Source organism: Phocoena phocoena, chromosome X (assembly GCF_963924675.1).
Source record: "Phocoena phocoena chromosome X, mPhoPho1.1, whole genome shotgun sequence".
NCBI classification, from domain to species: domain Eukaryota; kingdom Metazoa; phylum Chordata; class Mammalia; order Artiodactyla; family Phocoenidae; genus Phocoena; species Phocoena phocoena.
The window spans coordinates 39,542,528-39,564,062 of NC_089240.1; the positions used below are offsets into that span (position 1 = coordinate 39,542,528).

At 35.5% G+C, this 21,535-nt stretch overlaps 1 protein-coding gene across 8 annotated transcripts in view; it reads left to right on the top strand.

Moving 5' to 3' along the window:
- KDM6A (lysine demethylase 6A) overlaps positions 1 to 21,535 on the top strand; it is a 206,337-nt gene that overhangs the window by 140,724 nt on the left and 44,078 nt on the right. For 2 of the 8 annotated variants that reach the window (XM_065901137.1, XM_065901139.1), the window contains exons 9-15: positions 7,137 to 7,230; positions 9,978 to 10,104; positions 15,210 to 15,308; positions 15,455 to 15,674; positions 17,536 to 17,631; positions 18,548 to 18,649; positions 19,307 to 19,702. In XM_065901137.1, the coding sequence (XP_065757209.1) occupies positions 7,137 to 7,230; positions 9,978 to 10,104; positions 15,210 to 15,308; positions 15,455 to 15,674; positions 17,536 to 17,631; positions 18,548 to 18,649; positions 19,307 to 19,702 (1,134 nt within the window). Of the gene's footprint in view, positions 1 to 7,136; positions 7,231 to 9,977; positions 10,105 to 15,209; positions 15,309 to 15,454; positions 15,675 to 16,235; positions 16,371 to 16,817; positions 16,974 to 17,535; positions 17,632 to 18,547; positions 18,650 to 19,306; positions 19,703 to 21,535 lie in introns of all 8 variants that reach the window. The other 6 variants (XM_065901133.1, XM_065901140.1, XM_065901134.1 and 3 more) reach the window with 6 other exon arrangements.

A 21,535-nucleotide genomic window follows, 5' to 3' on the forward strand; every position in this document is an offset into this window, starting at 1 on the left:
ATAATAACAACAAAGTAATTAAATACTTAACAATAAACTTAAAAGAGATACTATGACTCAATAGTATAAAGATGTTCATGGGAATTTAGGTTAGTTTTTAAATGTAATACAACATCAGTAAAAATTACTAGTAAACTTTTTAAAGCAATTAGGTAAGTTGATATGGAAAAACATTCTGGGATAGCCAGAATAACACTGGTGGTGATGGTACGGATTGTATGGATTATATTAACCCTACTAGATATTAAAATATTACAAGGAAGCCTATATGATTAAAAGTATTGTACTGGCATGTGACTAGACAAATAGACCAGTGAAATATCATAGAAAGGCCAGGAATAGATCCAGTGTACATAGAGAAATTGAGTATATGATAAAGGTAATATCTTACATTCCTTTAGCTAAGGTAGATTTATTCATACATGGTTCTGGGGCAATAAGGTAGCCATTTGGAAAAAGATAAAATTAGACCCGTAACACAAACTATTCACAAGAATAAACTACTACAGATGAATTAGGATCAAAATGTAAACATTGATATTGTACAAGTACTAGAAGAAACATTAATTCTTCTTCAACCTTGATGTAGGAAAAAGGCTTTTTAAACTGTGGCTCAAAATTCAGAGGCAATAAAAAGAATGACCAGGGCTTCCCTGGTGGCGCAGTGATTGAGGGTCCACCTGCCGATGCAGGGGACGCGGGTTCGTGCCCTGGTCTGGGAAGATCCCACATGTCGCAGAGCAGCTGGGCCCGTGAGCCATGGCCACTGAGCCTGTGCATCCGGAGCCTGTGCTCCGCAACGGCAGAGGCCACGACAGTGAGAGGTCCGCGTACTGCAAAAAAAAAAAAAAAAAAAAAGAATGACCAGTCAGTTTGAGCAACATAAAAGTAATTTCTGCATGGCAAAAAGACAAAACAAAAAAACCATACATTCAAAGGACACCTATGAAACTGGGAGAAAATGTTTACAACGTATAGCACAAAGGGCTAATACCCCTGATATATAACAAACTTAAAATTTGACAGACAATGAACAAGACCCATTAGGAAACTGGGAAGAATGACATGAGCAGACACTTTCCAAAAAAGATATAACAGCCCTTAAGCATGTGAAAAAGTGTTCAGACACACCCAGTTAAAGAAATGCAAATTAAAGCACACTGAAATACAGTTTCTTACCTGTCAGATTGGTGAAAAGTGTAAGTGGCTGTGGTAGCGAAACACGCACTCTCATGCATTGTGATAATGCAAACTGGTACACCCCATCTGGAACAAAATAATCTAACAAAACTACATGCAGTAATCTAGCAAAACTCTATATACACTTACCTTTTGACTCAACAATCCCAAATCTAGGAATCTACCTTGAAAATATACCTCCAGAAATATAAAAATATATAGGCACAAAGATATCTTTTGGAGCATTGTTTGTGATTGCAAAACATCGGAAACAACCTAAATGTCCATACATAGGAGAATGGTTGTACATATAAATCATGGTACATTCAGGCAGTGGAGTGCCATGCAGCTTTAGAGAAGAATGAGGAAGACCTAGGTAAATCACTATATGGAATGATTTCCAGGATATACTGTTAGGTGGAAAAAAATGTGAAGTATAAAAGTATAATATGCTACCCTTTGTGAAAGAAACTATGTATGTGCAAAGCAAGATACACGTCCCACTTGTGCACAGGTAATACTGAAAATGGATAAACCAGAAACAAGTGAGGTTGGTTACCTACCCAGGAATGGTTGTGAATGGGGTAGTAGGGAGTAGAACTTACCTTGAGTATACTTTTTATGTAGCTGTAACTCCTAGAACCTGGTTATGTTTCACATACCCACCCCAAAATTCATTGAATAATTAAGACCAACCAGAATGTGAGTTAGCCCAAAATAGAATAAACAGTAACAAATGAACCTAACTGTATTACAAATGAATAACATAAGTATACTGAGGGGTAGGGATGAAAAGAACTAAGCTAAATAACTTTGGAGAATAGTATTTTGACTCTATAGTGTAAAGCTAGAGACAAAAGAACTGTAAACAAATCTTCCACTACAGTTACTTTCTCACAGGGCTATGGATAGAAATTCTGCAACTATTTTATGTAAATATTAGGGGTAAACAAGTAAATGTATTGTGGATAATGAGGACCAGATTTTCAGTGTCAGAGAACTTACAAGTAAGAAAAGAAGAAAGGCTAGACTGAATTCTGTGTTGTTGGATTAGAATTGGAGGGATCACTATGAACATAGGTTATTTATGGAAATAGAGAGTTGGATAGAAATAGAGACGTGAGAGAGAGAGAGAGAGTGAGTGTGTGTGTGTGTGTGTGTGTGTGTGTGTGTGTGTGTGTGTGTGTATACATTAATATATTTCCTAGCTGTTTGCTACAAGGGCCTAGAAGCAGTGACCCACCTTGGCAGCAGTGAATGTACTAGCACCCACATCTTTGTTTCTAAATCCAATTCGTCAATAAAAGGAATCAGGAATTCTTGGGGAGAAGTGGGTAATTCCAGGGCTTAGGCAGAGAAACTACTAGATGATCCCTGGAACAACATTTCATGGTGCCAAAAAGTAAGGAAGTGCTTAGAAAATGATGGGCATGTGGAAAGATAAAGAAGCCAACTTGAGGGAAATGGGGTTTCTAATCACCAAATCTGACACAAGTTTAGAAACAATTATAATAATGGTATATAAGATACAGAATAAAATATATTCATATTGCTATAAATGAATAATTGAATAAATAAACGGGGAAAGGGGTCACCTTTTTCTTACTGTAGAATTTAAATTAATTAATATATGAGGAATGTTGAATATCTTTCCACAAGGTGCTTACTAATTTGAAAGGGCCATTCTTCAAAATAATTAGCTAGTACTTTAAGTCAGGGGGCCCCAACCCCTATTAGGAACTGGGCCACACAGCAGGAGGTGAGCCGCAGGGCGAGTGAGCGAAGCTTCATCTGCAGCTCCCCCATTGCTGGCATTACCGCCTGAACCCCCCCCCCACCCCCCGCCGTGGCTCACATTACCTCCTGGGAACACACCCCACCCACCCCCCCCCACCCCCACCCCCAGTCTGTGGAAAAATTGTCTTCCACGAAAACGGTCCCTGGTGCCAAAAAGGTTGGGGACCGCTGCTTTAAGTGTCAAGGTAATGAAAGTCAGAGACTGAGAATCTGTCCCAGATTAGAGGATGGTAAAGAGACATGCTAATTTAACACAGCATGGGATTTTAAGTTAGATCCTGGACCAGAAAAAGGATATACGTGGGACAGTTGGTGAAATTGGAATAAATTATGTAGATTAATTGTATTTTATCAGTGTTAATTCTGTACAGTCTTCATTTATTTAGAAGCCTTGTTATTATCTCATCCTGATATGTCCTTTATCATTATGAAACATTTCCTCTTTCTCTCTGGTAATATACTCTTTGCCTTGAAGCCTTCTTAATCTGATCTGAATCTAGTCACTTCAGCTTTCTAATACTTACAGTTTACATGGTATCTTTTCCCATCCTTTTATTTCAGCTTGTTTGAATCCTTATATGAAAAAGTGCATATCTTACAAGTACTGTGGTTTTGGCTTTCTTTCACTTTTGTAAATCTGTCTGGCAGTCTCTGTTGTTTGAATATCTAGTCCATTTATATTTAATTCAGTTACTGATATGGTTACATAAAGTTGGCTGTCATTCTTATTGTTTCCTTTGTATTTTGTGGTTTTTCTCTGGCTGCTTTCAAGGTTCTTCTCATTACATTTGGTTCTTAAGTATGCGACTATGATGTAGTTAGGTATTGGTTTTTCCTTTATATTTATACTACTTGTGGTTTTTTTAGTCTTTTGGGTATGGGATTTTGATGTCATCACTTCTGTAAAGTTCTCAGCCATTGTCAATATCTTTTCTGCCCCATTCTTTCTCTCTCCTCCTTCTTGGACTCCAATTAAGTCCTTCCAGTAACTTTTTTTAAAAATTTCAAATTAGTATTTTTCAGTTCTAGAATTTCCTTGTGTTTCTCTTAATTTCTCTTTACATGCTCTGATTTTTGGTCCATTCATTCCTTATGATTATGTTTTCCTTTTCATCTGTGAACATTGTTAAAATAGCTGCTTTAAAATTATTTGCAATTTCAACATCTGAGTCATTTCATGGCTGGTTTTCATTAATTTCCTATTGTTTTCAACATGAGTAAAAATTTCCTGATTCTTACAAGTCTGGTAATTTTATTCTGGGTATCATGAATAATACGTTGTGGAGAGTGATTTTGTTATATTTTTCTGAAGATGATATTTTTGTTTTATTAGCCAGTTTAACTTTGCTCAAGTCACACACGAAACTTTGTCAACCCTGTGGTTGGCAACAGCTAAATCTCTTCCTTTCGTTCTTTTAGGCTGCTGAACATCTGTTGTGTTCGTGCATAGTTCAGTGGTCAACCAGGGATTTGAGCAGTTCAACTGCAGAATTTGTTGTTCTTTCTCTCCCTCTCCTTTCTGGGATTTCTTCTCCCCTCACTTCCAGCTCTTGTGATAGCTACAAAGTCTGTCCTCAGATTCTTCAAGCTAGTAAGATTGCTGATTTCTGTTTGAGTTGTAGCCAACCAGATACCAGTTGGGGCCTGCCTTCAGGTGTAAATCCTAGAAAAATGGGGTTACTAAACCAGTGCCATTCCCTTCCTCTAAGTATTAGCTTCTCTGTTTTTGCCTGATTTTGGTTTCTTTTCAGTACTTTCTGATAGTTAACTTTTATATTTTATCCAGAATTTAAAGCTGTCTGAAGTGTTACTTCAGCATTACCAGAGACAAAACTTCATACACACTTTATACTAAACACCTTTACAGATAAACTCATGTTGCTTTTATATACTATTTATAGTTGCTACTTAATGTTCTGCTGTAAGCATCCATCATATTTTATATTTCCACTCACCTAGTGACATAGACCTAGGTTGTCCATCTCCTTGGTACTACAAATAGTACCATTTACAACATTACCTCTGGGAAGGTTCCTTTAGTATATATATCCCAAGAGTGAGATTGTTGGATTGGAGCATATTTGCATACCTAATTTCATGAGTAAATTCCCTTCAGGCAAGGCATGAGCATTTTCCTTTACTCACATCCCCACAATACTAAGAACTACCCAACTTTACGTTTGCCAATCTGATGGGTAGAAGGTAATATATCATTTAAACTTGCATTTTCTGATTTCTAGAGGTGTACACTTCTTCACATGTTTTTCACCTTTTATGTGTTGGTTTTTATGTCCATTGCCTATTTTTCTGCTTATGTGTTTCAAGTCAGATCCTTACTACTCCTCCTTATTTGTGCCATTTTGGCCAAGTTGAATAAATTCTTTCACATCTCAAAAAAATACTCTCCTTCATTTTCTTCTCTTAGTTTTATACTTTTACATTTCATATTTAGGTCTTTAATGTGGATGCCAGTTTTTTGTATATAATAGGAGGTAGAAATCACACTTCATGTTTCTCAATACGATGCAACCAGCTTTTCAAGTATGTTGGTTTTATTATTATTACTAGTGTTTGGAAGTATGTTTTAGCATTTGTTGAGGTAATTACACAAAGGGCTCTTTCTAAAATATAAATTTGATCATATTGCTTGAACTCATTTCAGTGGTACCCCATTGTCTTAGGATACAGTCTATAGTCTTTTAACATGGTTTAGGAAGGTCTTTGTGAAGTTGTCTGCTTGTCTCTGCATTTTCTGCCCAGTGTGCTAGTACTCTAAACTTACCACATGCTCTTTCTTCCTTTGGGAAATATCATACTGTTGTTGTACGCAGTACAGTATGTTTTTTTTTTAACAGTACAGTATGTTTTATTTGTTTTTATATCTGTATTCTTGACTACACTGTAGTCCCGGCAGTTCCTGGTATGTATTAGGTATTCAACAAATATTTACCAGTTGAAGGAATTGAGTTGAATAACTTGATCCTTATCCTTCATTAATTGTCTGATTTACTTTTTCAGATCAGATTAATGTTTAAAGGGAACTCATTTACTTGATGAATAAAAGTTTATGTAATAACTACTGTTAATCTCAATGGACAGTTCTTTCAGATCTTCCTCATGTTGACATACTGCATTCATAGAGCTCCTTATTTGTTTCCATAGCTCTTTTTTAATCTCGTTTGATCCTTAGAACAACTCTAGATAGAAAGATCAGGCACTACATCTGTTTTATGGATGTTGAATCATAGCTCAAGTGATTTGCCTGAGGCTCACACAGCTAGTTTCGTGTTTCTACCTATGTTTTGGGGGAGAAAGATTTGTTTGCTTAGGCAGCTGTGTACTGTCAGTGATATGAATGAAAGCCACTTCATTGTTCTGCCAAGTATTTTTTAAAGATAGTATTTATGAGGTTTTCTTTTGTTGGCTTTTCCCCTTTTTGTGGGGGGTGGTGGGGAGGTTTTGTCTTAAGTTTTAGGACTGTAGCAATAATGGGTTTCAGTCATATTAGTACTTCTGGGATGAGAACTGTGGGTAAATGGTTTCATTTAGAGTTTTGCCCAAGGAATCTTAAATATTGCAAACATTATTAGACTATAATTATGGGAGGTTTGTTGTCTTCAAAATCATATATGTATTCTAAAATTTTTTCATAGGATATTTTATATACCAGTATCTATATCTTTTAAACTTAGGTTTCAACTACTTTTGTACTTAGTTTTTTTAAAGCATTTTTGACGTGCTCTATTGTTCCTGTTAAGTTGCTTCGGAACTTGGTATTTCTAGGCAGACAGATGATGCACTTGGAAGTGGAATACTTTTCTGGTTTCATTCGTGTTATTAAGTAAAGTTGAAATCATTTATGTTATTAAATAGGTTGAGATGATTTTTTTTTAACTATTGAGATTTGACAAATTCTTAAAGGTCATGTTTTAATGATACTTCGTTATATTGAATGTTTTACTGGTGTTAGATACTCTGAAACGTGGTCTATTAACCCCAGCTGTCTAGAGTTAGAGAAACATTCAGTAAGGCACTTTTCTCTTTCAGTTGATTTTTAAAAATACGCTAAAATATCAGTATCATATAAAACTTAACATATGAGCTAGTTCTTTAAAGATGTTAATTTTATTTTCTTTAAATCTGTTTTTCCTGCTCTTTAGAGGAAGTATCATTCTGCAAAGGAAGCTTATGAACAACTTTTGCAGACAGAAAACCTTTCTGCACAAGTAAAAGCAACTGTCTTACAACAGTTGGGTATGTAATAATATACATTTAGTGTGTTATAAGTACATCTCTTTATGTTTTTTACATGTCACAGATGGTAAATACGTGGCTCATGTACCCTATTTCTTTTCTTTCCTTTTCCCCAGAGTTGATAGAATTAATCTGAACCCATCATGTTTCCACCTTCTGCCGAGCATTGTCTATCTCACAGTCAATCTCATTACAGTTCTTTAGTGCAACTTGTCCTTTTAAATTCTCAAAATTATACTCTGGTACTTAACCCATGGGTGAGGGGGACTGCATACTTTCTTTGTGCCAGATATGCTTAGTACTCAATGAAGTTAAGTGATTTACCTAAAGTCTCTTAGTGGTTGGTGAGCTTGCTTTCATAGCTCTGTTGATAATATTAACTAAAGCATTTTATGTAAGAATTGTGGAGCATCTAACATTATATATAGTTTCTCTACACATGCAGTTCTGTTGTAATGTTGAAGATGAAGGCATGTAGTCGTCTGGATATAATGTGTCACTATCACCAAGAAGATAATGATGGAATTCTCCAACATTTAATTTTGTTGCTTGGTTATTGAGTCATGTTTCTTGTCTGCATTTGGTATTTCGGGGGTTTTTTTTGGTTCTCCCTCCCCCCCCACCCCAGCTTTTTAAAATTTGGTTTTGGTCTGGGCAAATAATTGACTCTTAAGTTTTAGCTACCGTTGTAGTAATGTGAATGTTTTCATGATGTGACTATTTTTAATGTAATTTTAAAATTATTTAAGCTTAGACTTTATCACTTATCTTCATGATATGAATGCATATTATGTGATCGGTTATACAAAATAAACACTGCTTTCATATAAAAGTTTTATTTTTAGCTTTGTTTTTAATTTAATCTCTGGTTAGAATTTTCCTTGAGTTATCCATACTTTTAAAAATTATAGTAAAGTTTTGTTTTTAATGATTACATGTAGTGTTTGAGTAATGTGAATTTGTATCTTTAAATTAAAACAAGTTTATTAGTATAGCAAAAAAGCTTTTGTGTTAGTTCTTCAGTAAAAAGAGCAAAGTGGTGCCTTCAGACAGCTTACTCATTCAGCTAATATTTGAATACAAGCTGTTTTTTAATTAGCTGAAGTGAAGAATGTGTCAGTAGCAAAGCTGAAGAATGTGTCAATAGCAAAGCTGAAGTGAAGAATGTGTCAATAGCAAAAATGCATATATACCTTTTAAATTTAAGAAGTGGATTGAAATCGTTTGAATTACCTGTCTTCTTTCGCAGAGTGTATAGGTAAACTTTCCATGGTTTTGAAAGGGAAGGTACTTCCCCTAATTGAGTCTAATTTATGCCTGCACATCAATCCTTCCTACTTTCTTGTCAATGTTGCTTAAGCAACTCCTTTTAGAGCCTGCTACTGTAGGTCCTGTTCTTACTAGTAATAGTAGGAGAGGTAAGGGAAGAGCAGATGAATAGATGATGTGTGATTGACTTATATTTCTGTAAAACATGGTAACTCAATCCTTTTAAAATGTCTTTTGGAGCACAGCAACTATAATAAATGCCAGAAAATAAGGGTCCTTATTTATTTTATGTACTGTGGACTATACACAAAGAACAGCTGATTTTATGCACTTGAATTGATCCACAACTGAAATATGATTCCCTGGCAAATTAAATCAAATTATTCCTGTGTGCCTTGAAGGTATAGAATACACTAGTCCATGATCCAGTCTTTTGATTACTTCCATAGCCAGCTTGCTTGCTTGTTTGTTTATTTATCATAACGGTTGTATTTAAGGTGTACAAGATGATGTTTTGATACACCTGTACATAGTGACATGATTACTACAGTCAAGCTAGTCAGCATATGCATCTCCTCACATAGTTACCATTTGTTTTTGTGTGGTGGGAGCACCTGAAATCTACTCTCATATTAGCAAGTTTCCAGTATATATTACAATATTAATAACTGCAGTTGTAATGCTGTATGTTCTCTAGACTTACTTATCCTACATAACTTCAACTGTGTAACCTTGACCAATATCTCCCCATTTCCCCAACCTTACCGCTCCTGGTAACCACCATTCAACTCTCTGCTTCCGTGTATTCGACTCTTTAAGATTCCACATATGAGATTATGCACTATCTAAATTTATTTATTAAACATTTGTGTTACCCATTTTGTACCGTTTTTATTTGCGCCATTTGAATGGACTTTTCTTATAGCCTTGGGGTTTTAAAAAATTGTCAAATGCTTTATTTATAAGGTGTGAAAATATGTAGCCAGTGCCAATAAGGTGGGATTGTATGTGTGTGTTTTACTCTGAACGATCATTGATTATATAGCTTATATTTACTCCTTGGAAATAAACATTGGGTTAATAGTGTCTTGGAGATTCTTAAATGCACATACATTTTTGCACGGAACAGTGAATAAGATTTAACATCTTTATATTTTTTTATACCTTGGAATCTTTTCAAATACAAAAATCAGAGAATAAAAGAACTGTAGTTTGCAATCTACTAAGTGATAAGTCAATGCTTAAAATTGTTTTAATTTCTCTGGAATGAAAGTTCTTCATAGCTTTGACTGTACTTTAAAAACAGACTTTCTTAGGCCAGAATTGACAGTTCTAAATTTTGGGAATGTGTATGCCAAGCTAAATGAATAAATTTACTGAAAAGACTATTTTTTACTTGTTTGTTTTCTGCTTGGTATTCTTTAAAATAGAAGAATAATTAACTCATTTAGGTAAATATTTTTAATCACTTACTACAGGTTGGATGCATCATACTGTGGATCTCCTGGGAGATAAAGCCACCAAGGAAAGCTATGCTATTCAATATCTCCAAAAGTCCTTGGAAGCAGATCCTAATTCTGGCCAGTCCTGGTATTTCCTCGGAAGGTAAGACTGATTTATCAGATACTTAGGCTTTGCTTTTGTTTATTCCAGCTAAGGGTTTTGAATTATGATCTAGAATATTAGTTTACTAATAACTTGATCAGTGTATTTTCTCTTTTAAGTATTTTATAACAGATTTCTAGAAGTTAAAAAATAAAAGAAAGCTTCTGAATGTGGTGGTTTTCTTCCAGCAGCATCTGGTCTATCAGGATGTTTCTTATTTTGCTTATTGAATTTTCATTTGACTTAAATTATTGCTGGTTTTTAAAAAGTCATAGCAGATAGTAATTTTTCATTCAACTATTTATGCCTTTCCTTTTGATTTCTAGTGTTTTCTTTATATGTCTGTTTAATAGAACAGAGAATTTTTCATTCTACCTGTTGACTACCAGTAGTCAGTAGAACTTTGCTAGTTATCATTTTGATTAGTGATATATACCTTAGAATGGACATTAATAGTAGATCTCAAATCACAGTCGAAAGTAGATACATTATTATTGGATTTGTTGGAAAGGAGAAGTGACATGTAGTGAAAATAGTTTTTTGCAAGCCTATAAACTTCTCTTGTACTTTGAATGTCTGAATTTTGCTTACTGATTATCTGAAACATACCTCATGTATATGTATCTGATAGAATATATTTTTGGACCATTATCAGATTGTTTTTTGGTTCCTAATCGGTTTTAGCTTTTGCAGTATGGTGGAAAGATCATTCGACTACGAGCTGAGATACTTGGATTCAAGTCTTGGCTAGGCTACTATTTGTGGAATCATGGATGGTACAGTTAAACCTTTTGAGGCTTCAGTTTTCTATTGTAGAGAATTAGATTGGTGGTTCTCAGTGCCGGGGGTGTGGGGCTATTTTGCCCCATAGAGGACATTTCATAATGTCTGTAGAGACATTTTGGTTATCACAACTATAGGGAGTGCCCCTGGCATCTAGTGGGACAGCTCTCTACAGTAAAAGATTACCTGGCTGAGGTTGAGAAGCCCTGGTTAGATTATCTGTTAGGTACCTTCCCATTCTAAAGGTTTTAATTTTATGAATTCTTTGGAAATTATCCTATTTTGTTTTAATTTTAAGCTTTTTTCCTCTATTTTCTATAGTATTTTACTTGAAGTGAGTTTGCCATATAGTCATGTTAAATTTTAGTATTTTGTATGGTTTCATTTTTTTTCCTTTAAATATAGCAAAGTATATTTGTATGAGAGGGAATAATATTAAGATGTTTCCTTCTTTAAAAAAATTTTGATTATTCATTAATAAGGGCTTCCCTGGTGGCACAGTGGTTGAGAGTCCACCTGCCCGTGCAGGGGACACGGGTTCGTGCCCCGGTCCGGAAGGATCCCACATGCCGCGGAGTGGCTAGGCCTGTGAGCCATGGTCACTGAGCCTGCGCGTCCGGAGCCTGTGCTCCGCAACGGGAGAGGCCACAACAGTGAGAGGCCCATGTACCGCAAAAAAAAAAAAAAATAATAATAATAATAATAATATACAATAAGAGTTGAGTGGAAAAGTTGCTGTTTTTAGCAGGGATTTTCTGATTCCTTCCCAAGCTTGTAAAATCATGTAAATTGGGTTGCTTATTAATAAAGCTTGAGAGTCCAAACATTGTCTCTTTCACTAAAGATCTTTGGGAGCAGAAACTGGATATTACCATCTTTGTATCTGTCTGCCTAGCAAAGTGACTATTCAGTAAATGGAATAAATGAACTAATTGAACACCATTTGCATTTGAAGCTAGCTCTGTTACTACTATTAGTATTGTGCAGTGATAGGTTTCATACAGTGACCATAAAGGAGGTCTAGTACTGGGAAGTAGGGCCTTGCCTAGTCATTGCCTCTAGTGTTAATGTTTATATATGAAAATTTCTTTTAATATAGATTAAAAGGAATGTGTACTGGAAAGTGTTTTCCTTTTGACCTAAGATAAAAATCAGTAGTTTAATACAGTACAATAGTGTGGATGTCTTTCTAATATAATTTTTTCTTAATTCTTGGCATGGAAAATTAATACATAACGAAACATCAAAAATTACTTTTTTTTTTTTTTCTCCCGGCCGTGCCGCTTGCGGGATCTCAGTTCCCTGACCAGGGATTGAACCCCGGCCCTGGCAGTGAAAGTGCTGAGTCCTAACCACTGGACCGCCAGGGAATTCGCAAAAATTACTATCTTAGTAATGCTGTAATTTTCAGCTCAATGAGCACTATTCCATAGGAGGTCCCCCCCCCGCCCCCGCATTAACTGGTTTTACATTTTAAATCATTGAGATGCTTTTATTTGAATCTTTCTGGGTAAAATTTTCCAACTATAGTTTACTGACTTCTCAATTAAAGGATACTTACTACAATTTAACTTACTTTGGGGTTCAAGATTATCATGTTGGTGTCCATTATTTTTTATCTGAGGACTGTTTAGAATTTTTTTCTTTGATGTTTACTTTTCTTACCCTCTTTTGCTGACTTCTAATGTGTTGCTTCAAATCTGTTTTGTTGTGAGAAAATTTTTATAAATAAATTGTATTTTAGAAGTTATTAAAGCTCTGAAGGAAGATCTCAAGTGTCAGTAAGCAACTTTGGGATTTGATGACCCTAATATTTCTGAGGCATTTTATTACTTACCTCTGCATTCAGGTCTGTGTTGAAGATTGAATTTGTCATTTGGCATGTGTATATCATAACAAAAGTGTAATGTGGTAATGCTGTTAAACTGGTACTAATCATTGACTGTGTTATCACAGAACTATAGAATGTTAGAGCTGGGAAGGACCAGGAGGTCACCTAGTTCACCCTGTAAACCTTGTCATTTTGCAGGTGTTTTTAGAAAGTGAGCTCAGAGGAGTAAAATGTTTTGTCCAAGGTCACAGTCATGCAGGTAACTAATATCAGAGCAGGGACTAGATCCTAGGTTCAACACCCAGTGCTTTCTCAATTACACAGCGCTGTCTCAGGGGAACCTAGTTAAGTTTTATTAGAGGAAAAGTGTTTGGCAGTTGGATTGGGACATCTGTATTTGGGCACATTGGTTTCCTACTTTCATTTTGTAGGAATCAAGTATGAAAACATTGGTTTTGGGAATTACTGCTTATTCCTCCTAGCGGTTAGGCAGATTTGTCTATAAATCTGAGATTGGCTTTGATTTAACAACAACAAACAGAGCATGTTTTCTACTATCTGTTAAGCATTCCCTTTCTTTGTGGTGTCTGTCCCTGTTTGGCATTGTTAATGCCCTCTTGTCCTGAATTCCCTTCTCGTAAAACAGTTTGCTCTGTGACACTGCCTTCTCTGTCTCAGTCACTCACCTTTCTTATATTGCCCCAACCACAATATTAATGATCGCTTAGGCTTAGTTTTACCTCTCCTTTGTCGGTATCCTATGTTCTTATACCCTCTCTTTGATATGGATGAATTCCAAATCTAGATTTCTACACTTCAAGGTATTAAACACCAGGACCACATCTCCCATTCTTTACCTAACATTTCCCATTTTAATGTCCACACCTCATGTCAAAATCAGCATATTTCAAATCTCATTCATCATTTTCTTCCCTGAACCCAGCTCCTTCTTTATTTTTGCCAATGATATCACCATGTTTTTCCTCTATTTAATCAGGCTTAAAAACTAAATTATAACCCCACCTCCATGAATAGCTAATCAGTTTGTCACAAAGTCTTTATCTGTTTTTTGGTTTATTGTTTCTCCTGTCTTTTTCTTTGTTGTTACTTCCATTACTTTCATCCTAATTTTGGCGTCTTCCAAACCAGTGAATATATAACTGCCTTCTTTTTTACTGTCCATAACTTATTTTCCTTTCAGTTTATCCCTGCATGTCGTTAGCAGATTAATATTCCTATAAAGTACTTTCATCATGCCATTCCCCTTGTTAGAAGAACAAACTTCAGGGTATTCTTGGGTTGGATTTAAAATCCTCTACTGTTTGTATCTGTGCTATCTTATATTAAGTTTTGCTCATATTGTTCAAGCAGCATTTCAAAATGCCTTTTCTTACCTTCTCTGCCAGAATCAGTGGTTCCCACACTTTTGGAGTACTTGATGTTTAATTTTTTTTTTGCTGTTTACTCAGTCAATAGTATTTCAAAAATAAGTCAATTACAATACAAATATTAGTTTAATGGAAAATTTATGTATGTATGTGTATGTTGTTTTTCCATTTCGTTTGCTTGGCCAAATTGCCATAACTGGCTGGTAATGGGTATCACTGATCTAAACAGTATGCATCTACACATATTCAGTTCCTTTACTCTTACCCTTCCCTTTCTTGTCTTTCCTAAACCCCCGGTAGTGTGTCTACCCTAAATTCTCAGACTAGTTATTGTCTGTGCTAGCCATTTGATGTGGCATCATGACAATTATAATGTGTCTTCAGTCCTCAACTAAATTGTAAGCTCTTTGAAGACGAACTGGATTTTGTTCTTTTCTTTTTCCCTTAGTGCCAAGCACTAAAGATAATTTCTGTATTTATAATTTCAGCTGCTGTTCTGTGTATCCATCAGGTACATCTACATTAAGAAAATGGCAGGTCATTGAAACTTTAATCATACCTTGCTACCCTTACTAGTCATAAAATACTGTACTTAATCCTATTTTATACTATTTTTGATAGTTAGCTTGATAGTATTTGTTTGTATTTTGTATGAATTAAAGAATTTTTGCCCTTATTATTTAAGAAAGGAGAATTGAAATCTGATTCAGCAAGTCTTACCAACATAGAGTGTTTTTCTTGGTTTTTAACTCTATGTTCTTACTCTATAGAAAACCAGAGATCAAGCTGTATAAGTAGAGTAGTGGGTGTGTGTGTGTGCGTAACTCAGTATTATAATATTGAAGTGATATGGCCTTTAATTATTTTAATAGGTGCTAAAGCATGCTGTATTGATAAACACTATCAGATAGACTATAATATAGTTTATTGAAGGGTTAATTATAATGTACATTATTGTTGTCATGTATGTACACACATTCACATAAATATGTCAGCTTATTAGGTTTTTATTTGCTTTGACATTTAGTCCATCCATTCAGCAAATTAATTAATTGATCAATCAGTATTAATCGTATTTTCTTGATTTTTCCCTCCCCTCTCAGGTGCTATTCAAGTATTGGGAAAGTTCAGGATGCCTTTATATCTTACAGGCAGTCTATTGATAAATCAGAAGCAAGTGCAGATACATGGTGTTCAATAGGGTAAGACTTTGTATAAAAATAATGGTATTATAATTGATACACAAAGATGGTTGCATCACATATAATGTACTTCATGGCTTATATCATGTTATGAAGCGAAGCAGTTCTTCTTAGTCAACTTATTTTTTCTTAATATCTCTTTCCAGCGTGCTATATCAGCAGCAAAATCAGCCTATGGATGCTTTACAGGCCTATATTTGTGCTGTACAGTTGGACCATGGCCATGCTGCAGCCTGGATGGACCTAGGCACACTCTACGAATCCTGCAACCAGCCTCAGGATGCCATTAAATGCTACTTAAATGCAACCAGAAGCAAAAGTTGTAGTAATACCTCTGCACTTGCAGCACGAATTAAGTATTTACAGGTAAAATGTTTAAATGGCAGTTTTTTAAAGGCACATATTTCCCCATGACACTCAGGCAGGAGGAGGGTGGCTGGGAATTTTGTCTAGCTGTGTTTTGATGTCTATAATTTGTTTCCATATTTTGTAAACATACCATAGCTTGTAATATTATTTTACTTTTCATTTTAAGTAAGATATGCAGTATTTTGAAAGATGCTCTTTTGCACATTTACTCTGTTGATGCATATTAATTTACATAATTTTTTTCTATGTACTGTCTACATTTTTAAGTTGTCATAGCATTTTAGAGAAAAGGACACAAACATTGTCTTTCACTCTTGCTTGGAGTTTCATGAGAAGACAGCTATAAGAACTCTGAAAACAGAGCTCAGCTTTGTTTTAATTCTCACAAAGGTTTATATTCCGGTTTCCCTCATTATACTTAGTATCTTTCTGAAACCCCAAATTAAGAATCTATTTTCTTTTAAAAACAATTAGTTATAGCATTTAGGAAGATTTAGTGGACTTGCTCTTACTCAATTAGGCTTGTGTTAAATTTGCTTTTTACATAATTTTTCCTAGGCTCAGTTGTGTAACCTTCCACAAGGTAGTCTACAGAATAAAACTAAATTACTTCCTAGTATTGAGGAGGCGTGGAGCCTACCAATCCCCGCAGAGCTTACCTCCAGGCAGGGTGCCATGAACACAGCACAGCAGGTGAGAAGTTGGGTTATGTTCTGCAGGTGCCCAGCTTTAAGGGTTCTTTTCAATCTGTAGTGGTCAAGCGTATTTTACTAAGCACAGGAGGCTTTCATTAATGAAAAGCCTCTTGATTTAATTGTGAAGGGAATCTAGATCAAATTAAAACTCCCTCTGATATGGGAAGAAATTTTGGGGTGCCAGTTTAGAACCTTTGTGCATTTTCATGATTTTGAAGGAGGTTTCTTAAAGTAATGCTGCAGTGGTTTATTTTTTAAAGCAAGTTTTTCAAAGGAAGGTACACATTCCTCCATTGATGATTCATTTGATTTTGATTTTCAATAATTGCCATCAGCGATGTCCACATAGCTTTGAAAAGTATGCAGCTTGTAAAGTTTTACAATTTGAAGGAATGAATTAAGAATATATAGAACCCTATTTTTGTCTTCCTTCTGTGATTCTTAGGCATGTAAACCTCATCATCCAAATACTGAACCTGTATTAGGCCTCAGTCAAACACCAATTTCACAGCAATCCTTGCCACTACACATGATTCCTTCTAGTCAAGTAGATGACCTGTCCAGTCCTGCCAAGAGGAAAAGAACATCTAGTCCAACAAAGGTATATATTTTAGAGAAATATAAAAATCCCAGTCAAAAAAGAAACTCCTAACTGCCCTGAACTTGTGCAGTTTGAACATCTCCTGTCCTTTACTTTAAATCTGTGGACATCAAAGAGTGAAAGGTTTGAGTTTTTCTATCCCAAATTCTTAGCATCATATTAAATATAGAAAGTAGGGATAAATTGCATTCATCAAATCATTTTATTCATCTCCCTGCCGTTAAGATCTCAACACACTTTTCATCATCACCTTCTACTGACATTGAAATAAACTTAATGTTGGACCTAGTGGACAGTGTGGTATTTAGGTTAGCCATTTGGGCCATAGTTTAGGGGTGGGCCTTTTTGGGTGGCTTATTAAAGAATCAATATTTTCTTAATTTATGATTTTCCAAATTTATTATGCATGTAAAAGTATTTTTAAAAGAACTAAATGTCATAACATCTTTCTTATATGTAAATATTCCAATTCAGAGTCATTTGGCCTCCATTAGTCATTATTGTTAACTCTATGGATTTAACCAAATATTCTTTAATTTTTTTTTTTATCAATTTTCCTCAGAATACTTCTGATAATTGGAGTAGTGGCCATGCAGTGTCACATCCTCCAGTACAGCAACAAGGTCATTCATGGTGTTTGACACCACAGAAATTACAGGTATGTAAGATATGCTTTTGACAGATTGTTTTTCCTATTAAAGAAGAGTAGAGGTACTAAGTTTTAAGTTTTTTAACTATTAATTCTTAAAGTTGAATGGCAGTAAACTCAATAAATAGGCGCATAAGTAAAATGAACCCACATTTACCAGAGTAATAGAGATAATTCATTCTTTTTTTCCCCACTCCCCCCCCCCACCAAATATATTCTCATGGTTCAAACTGCCCAGTATGAGTTTAGGGTATATAAAGTAAATTCTCCGTCTAATTCCTGCCCCTACCCACTCAGTTCCCCTCCTAATAGACAGCCAGTGTTATTAGTTTCTTATCTGTCTTTCCAGAGATGTATCATGCATGTACAAGCAAATACGTATCCTCTTTCTCTCATATTACTGTTTTTCTCCTTTTTTTATACAAATGATAGAATGCTATATATACTGTTAATAATACATTCTACAGACCTTTCCATGTCAGTGTACAAAGAGCTTCCTTATTCTTTTATGACTACATCATGTTTCTTTATGTAGGTTTCATACTTTTACTTAGGCAGATCACTAGTTTTGGACAGTAAGATTGTCTTCAGACTTTTCCTATTCCAAACAGTGCTTCTTAGAGTGTACTTGTCACAATGCATTTTTAAGCTCAAAGAACTTTCTGTGTAAATCCTGAAAATTACTGATGAGTAGAATTTCATGCGCATTTATCTCAAAGATCACATTACAGTAAACCTTCTGAGGTTTCTCAAACTTCTTAAAGGACTTCATCTTGGGGTTGATTGTCATTGGTCAGAAATCAGTATCTTTGACTAGACAGCATTCTGAGTTTTACCTACTCATTTCAAGGGAAAGGTTGCTTAGAATAGTGAGCTTGTTTCTTAGATGTGTCTTTGACTGTATTCTCCTTTCTTCTTCTTCTAGCACTTGGAACAGCTCCGTGCAAATAGAAATAATTTAAATCCAGCACAGAAACTGATGCTGGAACAGCTGGAAAGTCAGTTTGTCTTAATGCAGCAACATCAAGTGTGTATAGCATTTTTTTCCCCTAAAATTTGTTACCATTTCGAATATTTCTATTGACTGGAACATCATTTTAGAGTATGTTATGCCCACTTCTACTTTCCACCAGTATTTGGTGGAATTGAATAATCTGTGCTTCTTAAAATACTAGTAATGGACAGATTTTTAGGAGAAAACAGCAATAAATTTGATTTTGAACATGACTTAGTATTTTATTATTTACATGTTATTCTGCATGAGTTTTATTTATATTATTTAATACTTAACAAGCTACATCCTAAACTTAGGTGGGGTTCTTTCAAGCTTGTTTAACTCAGAGAATCTGGCATATAAATGTGATAGGATGGAATTTTGAGGTCCCCTATTTTGTGATGGGGGAAAGACCTGTAAATTTGATTTCCTTTCCATAATTTTCAGCTGGATTCTTTTGTCATTAGTAAAGGGATATTTCTTAAAAAATTAAGTAGGTTCTTGCTTTTCCGAGGAAGCTAATCTAAATGTGAAGAAACAATTTTTTGTTTTGAAAAGGTATTTTTTAACCTAGAGAAATTAAATGTTAGGATAAAATCAGAGATTACCTGGTTATATATTCTTCATATTCTTATTCTGTCCCCTGTGGACCACACAGGCAGCATTTATTTTTCATTTGTTTTTTGACAGATGAGACAGACAGGAGTTGCACAGGTACGATCTACTGGAATTCCTAATGGGCCAACAGCTGACTCATCACTGCCTACAAACTCAGTCTCTGGCCAGCAGCCACAGCTTGCTCTGACCAGAGTGCCTAGCGTCTCTCAGCCTGGAGTCCGCCCTGCCTGCCCTGGGCAGCCTTTGGCCAATGGACCCTTTTCTGCAGGCCATGTTCCCTGTAGCACATCAAGAACGCTGGGAAGTACAGACACTATTTTGATAGGCAATAATCACATAACAGGAAGTGGAAGTAATGGAAACGTGCCTTACCTGCAGCGAAACGCACTCACTCTACCTCATAACCGCACAAACCTGACCAGCAGCGCAGAGGAGCCGTGGAAAAACCAACTATCTAACTCCACTCAGGTAATAGAAGGACTGACTGCCTTGTTGGCTTCTCACATAATAGTTGTCTTCATTTGATTTTATGCATTTTGAGAGAAGAAGAAATAAAAGTTTGAGGAACTGTTTTTATAAGCATTTATAGTACTACAATGTTATTACTACATTGTGGCTTGGTATTATATGTATGTGAGTATATTTTCTTTTCCATATAAGATTTACACAGATAGTGTTAGAAATTTCTAAAAAAAAAAGAAAATAGATCATACAACTCCCCAAAACCCACTGCTAATTTACAGTGGTATCTTAAGCAATTTATGGTGATGTTTCTTAGTTCATTTCTGCACATATTGCCTACTTAAGATCAGGTGCTTTGCTAAGTGGTGAGTATTCACTCTGGTGGGAGAAAAAGTTTTTACTTCTGAATATTTATCCTCATAGTTTCCCTATATTTTGGATTGTTTCCATGGAGCGGGTGCTCCAAAGCAGAACTGAAGGGTCAAAGAGCATTTTAAAAAAATGTTGTGAATACGTATTGCCAAATTACTTATACTTTTACTAGCTCTAAGGAAATATTTGACGTATTGCTGGCTAGCTTTATATTATTGATAAAACTGAGATAAGTTCTTTTTCTAAGACTTTTAAAATGTTAATTCATGTAGGTAAACAGACAGTAAATAAGCATTACATATAGAATATTAGGTAATGTTATGATTAGTTCTCTGGAAAAATATACTAGAAACCAGAGCCGGAGAGTACTAGAGACTGGTGGTAGAGGAGTTGCAGTTATAAATAGGAATATCAGGGAAGATTTCACTGCAAGGGGATATTTGAATAAAGACCTGAGTTACAGAAGTGAGCCTTGAAGATACTTGTGATAAGAGTGTTCCACATCTAGGGAGCAGGAAGAAGCAATAGGCCCTAATGCAGGAGTGTGTTTTGCATATTCAGAGGCAATCAAGGTGGCAAGCATGGCTGAGCAGGGTGAGAAGAGAGGTAAATGTGGTCCAGCTGGAAACAGACTGGCTAAATCATGTTCAGCCTTGTAGGCAATTGTAAAGATTTTGGATTTTGTTCTGAGTTAAATGGGAAACTATAGGGAGGTTTGAATGGAGGAGTGAGGTGATCTGCCTGGATGCTCTGGTACTCTGTGGATAGACTAAAGGAGGCAAAAGGAGAAATGATATGACCCACTTGGAGATTACTTCTGTAATCCATGTGAGAGGTGGTGGCGGCTCGACCCAGAGTGGCAGCAATAGAAGTGGTCAACTTTTGGGTACATTTGGGTGGTAGAACCAACAGGATTAGCTGAGAAAGAGGGAGACTTAAGTTAGCCTGATCAACTAGGAAAGATGGACGAGACTGGATGAAATCACCAAGGGGTGAGAATAGATTGGGAAAAGAAGAGAACTCAAAACTGAGCCTTGGGACATTCCAGTGTAATAGGTCAGGAAATTGAAGAACTAGCAAAGAAAACTAGAAGAGGAGTGACCTGTGAGGGTAGTAGTAGATCTAGGAGAATGTGAGTGATGGATGCCCTTGAAGCCAAGTGAATAAAGTCTTTCCAGGAGGAGAGTATGATGAAAGTGTAAATCAAATAATGGTTATAGGTTGAGTAAGTAAGGTGAGGAAATTAACACAGGAGAAATAGGAGAGAATTGTTTGGGTAGGTGAGAGAATGGGATTTTGGAGGTTCAGTGTCTTTAAACATTAAAGGATTGTTAAAAGGATAACATGAGATTTTTGTTAGAATGCCTATAATGCTAAGGTATAATTGGTAGTTAATAAATGAGAACCTTTGTTATGATTGTAACTTATAATTCTATTATTCTTCTTTATTACATCTAATTCCCTGAC